This window comes from Cryptomeria japonica, chromosome 3, assembly GCF_030272615.1.
Source record: "Cryptomeria japonica chromosome 3, Sugi_1.0, whole genome shotgun sequence".
NCBI lineage: Eukaryota > Viridiplantae > Streptophyta > Pinopsida > Cupressales > Cupressaceae > Cryptomeria > Cryptomeria japonica.
In genome coordinates, this window is record NC_081407.1 from 975,777,524 (window position 1) to 975,783,483 (window position 5,960).

The following is a 5,960-nucleotide window of genomic DNA, read 5'->3' on the forward strand; positions in this document are numbered from 1 at the left end:
AATATGGCAAAGCAAGAGGAAGCTAACAACGTGATCACGAGGATAATGAAAAGGTTGTGGTTCCAAGAATGAGAAAAGATAGTCCAATTTATAGATAAATTGGGAGTGATTGGATGACAAAGATTGATACGGGACTTAAAGTGATAAACGAACAAGATTAAATGAGAGGACTTGTTAATTGAGAATAAATAGAAAATTGTATTTCCAAGTGGAGAAAGAAATATAAATGAGATAGAGTTCAGTGAAAATAAATTTTCAACAAAATATGCCATTTGAAAGTGGAGGAAAGGATTAGTGATGAATAAGTTGAGTGGAGAAAGAGAGGAGTTAAAATGGAAAGAGAGAAGAGTTAAGTGAGGAGATAAATTAGCAAGTGGGAGTGGGAAGTGGAGAGGAAAGTGGAAGGCAGAAGAGTTAGAAGTGGAGACAAATTAGCATGAAAAGTAGATAAGTGGAGTGAATTAATAAATATTTATTAATTCCTTCACATGTTAATTAATTAGGCAATAAAATAAAATAAATTTATTTAATTGTGAGAAAGATAAAAAATGAAATAAATAAATAAAAAATATTTATTTATTAAAGGAGGAACATTAGGATAGGGGTAAAATAATTAAGAAATTATTTGCCCTAGGATAGATTAATACCAAGTGGAAAAAATGATTAAATAATTGACAAAATTATTTAATCGAATAGATCTGAAAAGAGTGATTGAGGACAAATTGATAGAAAATGATCAAACTAGAAAACATAATTAATAATTAATTAAATAATCAACGTTATTTAATTAACGAGAGAAAGAAACAATGTCGACGAATGACAAAGACCAAACGATCGACAAGAAGACATGTTAATAAAAAGGGTAGCTGCAAGTGGTAACCAATTTTTAGTGTCTATTGCCCCTGTTTGAGACAATGTGATACAGAGCGTTGTTTCAAAAAAAATCACATCAAAATTTACCCCAGCCATAACGGGTTAGAAGGGTGCCCCCTCAAAAAAAAGGGCGAAAAATTGGAACAAGAGACCAATTTGTCAAAAATAATGCAAGGATTCCAAAAACACGAACAAAAGTGAAATCGACAACCCATTATATCCCTTATACAACCCATTATGAGTCAACATGATACATGTTTGTGTGACATATTATGCCATGATATTGAAAGATATTCAATTTGTACTTGATTTGATGTAAAATGTACAAATACAAGAAAAATGAATAAAACACGCTTCAATTTTTTAAGGAACAAAAGAAGATCTACACACACACACACACATACACATATACATATATGTACACACACGTATATATATATATATATATATATATATATATATATATATATATATATATATATATATATATTTGTACACACACACACACATACACACACACACGTGTGTGTGTACATACACACACACACACACACACACACACACACACATACATACATACATATAAAGTGGCTATATGTGTGTGTACATATACATATATGTACATAGATATATACATATATGTATGTGTATATATATGTACGTGTATATGTGTGTATATATATGTACAAATATACATATATGTATGTGTGTATATGTGTGTGTGTGTGTGTGCACTCACATATGTATATGTATACGTGTGTGTGTGTGTGTGTTTGTTTGTATATATATGTACCCCCACACACACACATACATATATACACACACGCTCACACACACATGTACATATATGTATATGTGTGTGTATATATGAATATATATATATGTATATATACACACATATATAACCACTTACATGATGGTGAATGTTGTCTTCAATATTTCTCATTGTCATTAACTTGATCTTCTAATCATTATCATACAAAATATGTACAAACTCTCACACATTAAACCAAAGATAATTTAAATACAAAAATGAATAAAATAAACATTACATCAACATTTTTATACATCATCAAATTTAGAGTTACATAATCATATTCATTACATTTAATAAATAATTTAAGAAGTATTTATTTCCTTCCAGTGCCATAAAACTTTTCTCCATGAGCAAGATAAGTTTTTAAAGACAGATTATGCGAGATATGAAATATCAGGAATATGCTCTACCAATTTATGTACTTTCCAACGAAAGACAAACAATTTGTGCAGGTTTGACCATCATCTTAAAACAGAGGAAATGTTGGGGCCCAAACACAAAAATAAATCGTTTAACGAGTATCTACAAAAGCAAAGTTCGTGAAGAATCGTGCCAAAGGTCTTTAACTTAACTCGGGCAAAGAATATGGAGTATCAAAGAAAGAGAAAAAGGAAATTTCACGTTACAGTTGTACATGAATAAGAATAATAACAAAACTTAAGCTTTGGTGGGTTTCATCTGATTCTTTCCTTCCCAACGTGGTGAATTTTATCAGCTTTGTGTATCACCACTGCCATTTCAGTCTCTTTCTTGCCATTTCAATTTCTCTTTCTTTCGCTCTGCTTTATTGTGAACTCTCTCTAATTCAATTTGCAGCTGCTCAAATGCTTTCGCCCTCTTTTCATTTAATCTCTTCTGTCAATGAAATTAACAAGTTACAAATCATGTTTCTCTTTAGCAAATTACATACAAAATATTATTAACAAGATGGTGAGTGCTTTGTTTATGTAATAAACTGTCAGCATGATATAAAGTTTTGATTTGTTAAGGTGGTTCATCTGAAACATAATAATAGATAGGATTTATTAAAGAAACCAATGTGATTTCAGATGAACCACCTAAACAACTTAAAACTTAGAATGTGCTGTTTAAGATTGACTCTCAGTGTAGAGATCTCACCTCAATTTCTTTAAAAATCATGTTGGCTTCATTCCTTCGCTTCTCTTCCCATTCTTGAATTACACTATTCTTCTTGCTATACCTACATATAATATATTCAATCCAAAAATGAATAGAAAGTTGTATTATCAAAGTTGTTTACGAGATCAGAAAATTGCCTTCATTCTACAAATTTTAAAATTTGTAGAATGGGGTCCATCCTATAGTGTGTTGGTTAAGCGGCGGTGGTGGTGTTGTGTCAACCAAATTTCAAACTCCTATTGGGCTATTGTGATCTTAGGCTTGAGCCTTCGTTGATCCAATATGTTATCTGTTTGTGACCTCACCAGTTTATAACTCTGGATCAAAATCCAGATTGTACAATAAAAATACTTTGAATTCATTATGTATAATTTTTATGCCAAAATTATAGATAACACTCAATTATCCATCATAAAATAAATTTTTAAAACATGTTGTATCTTTCTTAAATGTTGTTTTATAGTTTTCCTTTTTAGACTGATTTAGCTTTGAATTTTGAAGTTCTATAGACTTTATACCTGTAAGCTCAATCATAAAGATGTTGTAATGCTGGATAGAAGTTGGATTTAAGATGATACCTGCTATCAATCTGGTTTAGTTGGTCCTCCAACCAAGCAGATGCCTTTTCCTCCACCTCGCTTGACGCCATGTGCCTATTGCTCTCCTTCTCCTCTCTGGCTTTACCACTTGAAGATCTAGATGCTCTGTTTGACCCCTCTCTGTCATCAAATGAATGGGATCTATAAGGAACCATCTGCTTGTCCCGGCGAGAAGACCCAGAATCTGACACAACAACAACAAGTGAAACCAAATAAGAAATCAAGGGAATTCGGAAAAAGCATGAAGTTGGAACTTTGAACCAAATATACCAGGAGTTTTTGAATCTTTTCTTGAAGGCACAGGCACCAGGGCCATGGAGTCCTTAGCCTGTGGATTGGCGGGGTGCCTCCTTTCCATGGAAGTAGAAGGCACCAGGGCCTTTGAGTTGGCGCCTTCAACCAATTGTCTCCTGCTGCCAAAAGAGAAAGAGCCTTCCGAAGTTGGATCCATGTGACCTCGGGCTCGAGTGCGACTGGAAACAGGACTCATCTTTGAGGAGCTGCCGGAACTGTCGGCAGTTAAGTGTGTGGACACAGCCAGTGGAGATGCCACCACTGCGTCAATCATGTCACTGCTATCATCGCTCGAATAGGAGGGCTGAGATGTGAAGAACCGCCTGACCTTTCCTCTGCCCCCCGACCCAGATCTCTGCTTCTCCATATGACCTTTGCGCTCTGTAAAATAACTACTAATGATATGAATTTGATATCCCTAAGTGAAGAGCACCAACTTATATATTTGGAAAAGAGTTGTTAATAAGAAGAATTTGATATCTATTAGTGAAGAGCCTCAATAGTCTTATGCACACAAGAATCAAAAAATGGTTATTTAGAAGTGTTCCGTGATACCTATTTAAAGATGTTTCAATACTTATGCATAAATACCCTAGTTGTGCACTATAGGTACCAATAAAATTGCACAACTCCTCCAATTAAAGGCTATAAATTTTAACTACTTGGAGTACAAGTGGATAGCTATTGGTACATGTGAAATTTATTAATGGACTAATTTTAGTTATTATTTTTATGGTTTTTTTAAAGTTAGTAATTGTAATACCCTAAAAATGGTCATCTAAACCATGGGCCCCTAATCTCGACAACGTCACCAAGGTCCTAACCAAAGACAATTAAATCAATTTTAAACACACAATTAATTTCTTAAATCATCAATGTCACATGGCAAAATTAATCAACCAATATTAATTAAATATTTATTTAATTAATTGATCATTCCAACTAAATCATTTTAAAACAATTATCTTATTTATTTTATTAAATATCCTAGCATATTTAATTAAATAAATCAATTTGCCATAAATCTTTAAAAAAGGAAACAAATCAAGAAAGAATAATTGGAAATTATGAGCATAAATCTTCAAAAAAGGAATTAATTGACCAAGAAAGAATTAAAAATTGATGAATAATCTCAAAGAAAGCAATTAAAACAATTAAATATTAAAATTGAATGAAATAGAGAATAAATCAGTTTTTCTTGATTTTATCTTAATTTTAGTTCAATTTCCTTTAAAAATGGGAAAAACATCCAATCACATCAATTCACCTAGATTGTGCTTCCTCTTGAAAAATCTTGACCGCTCATCATCATTTGATCTCAACCTTTGGTTTCTTTCTGAATTTTCTATAAATTCAGGCTCTCATCTCTCATTCAAAGATCCTGGAGAATATATTGTTATTATGTTGTTTTTGCTCTAGGTTCATTGAGAATTTGCATTGAGATATTGCATATTAGTTATTTCATATTTCTTAAATCATGTTAGATTAATCTTGCATATCTTACATTAATATTGCTTAAATCTTGCATCCATCTAGCTTAAATTCATGCTCATATATATTTAAAAATCTTTCGTTTAGGTGTTGTCTAGTCACTGGATAGCTTAGCAATCTGAGAGCAATCTAAACTCGCATCTACTAGAAGACAATGGGTCGATTTGTTATGGTTTTATTATTCATGCTTATATCTGTCTAACCATACATGTAATGACTTAATTGAAGTGTTGTGTATTCCAGATATAGATACAGGTCCACTTTTCACACAAACATTTTTGACGCCCACCATGGGGCAGAAGACTACTTTTTTGACCTCAAAATCATTTTTTTATCCTGCAAGTTTCATCTGTACAATCTCTGCGAAATATCGTATGAGTAGTTTCACCGCATCATACGCAATTATATTGAAGCCTGTTATTTGTCGTACGAATCATAAAATGGTGTCGTATGACATTCTGTTCCGAATATTTGATTTTGTCTTATGTCATCCTATGCTTAGTTCTAACTCGTACGACAAAATCCTTTTGTCGTTTCACTCTATGAGAATTGTCGTACGATTCTGTTTTCTGTTGGATTAAAGCAAGTTTCACTTTTTAGGGTTTTTCTTGAATTAAATTTTGATTACATTAACGCTAACCCTGAATTGTCTTATGTTTGCCTGGTATTTTCACATCCTAACCAGTTTCTTGCAGGACACTTGTCAAAGAATTTATCAATCAAACATATGCCTGTCAAAGAATAAA

At 32.4% G+C, this 5,960-nt stretch overlaps 1 protein-coding gene across 2 annotated transcripts; it reads right to left on the minus strand.

Annotated features, from left to right (window-relative positions):
* Positions 1-2,100: 2,100 nt before the first annotated feature.
* LOC131078360 (remorin 1.4-like) lies at positions 2,101-4,152 on the minus strand. Of its 2 annotated transcripts, none has more exons than XM_058016034.2 (4): positions 3,700-4,152; positions 3,409-3,613; positions 2,810-2,891; positions 2,101-2,542 (listed from the first exon to the last, which is right to left on the minus strand). In XM_058016034.2, exons 1-4 carry the CDS (start codon positions 4,088-4,090, stop codon positions 2,429-2,431), a joined length of 792 nt encoding a protein of 263 aa, XP_057872017.2. In that variant the 5' UTR covers positions 4,091-4,152; the 3' UTR covers positions 2,101-2,428. The 2 variants fall into 2 exon arrangements, with proteins under 2 accessions (XP_057872017.2, XP_057872016.2); XM_058016033.2 differs by having other exon boundaries at positions 2,101-2,545.
* Between the last annotated feature and the right edge of the window lie 1,808 nt (positions 4,153-5,960).

Coding starts and splice junctions, on each gene's coding strand:
- LOC131078360 (XM_058016033.2), bottom strand. CDS start 4,090: ATGGAGAAGCAGAGATCTGGGTCGGGGGGCAGAGGAAAGGTCAGGCGG. Junction 2,892..3,408: donor CTAAACCAGATTGATAGCAG/GTATCATCTTAA, acceptor TATTATATGTAG/GTATAGCAAGAAGAATAGTG. Junction 2,546..2,809: donor TGATTTTTAAAGAAATTGAG/GTGAGATCTCTA, acceptor TTTCATTGACAG/AAGAGATTAAATGAAAAGAG.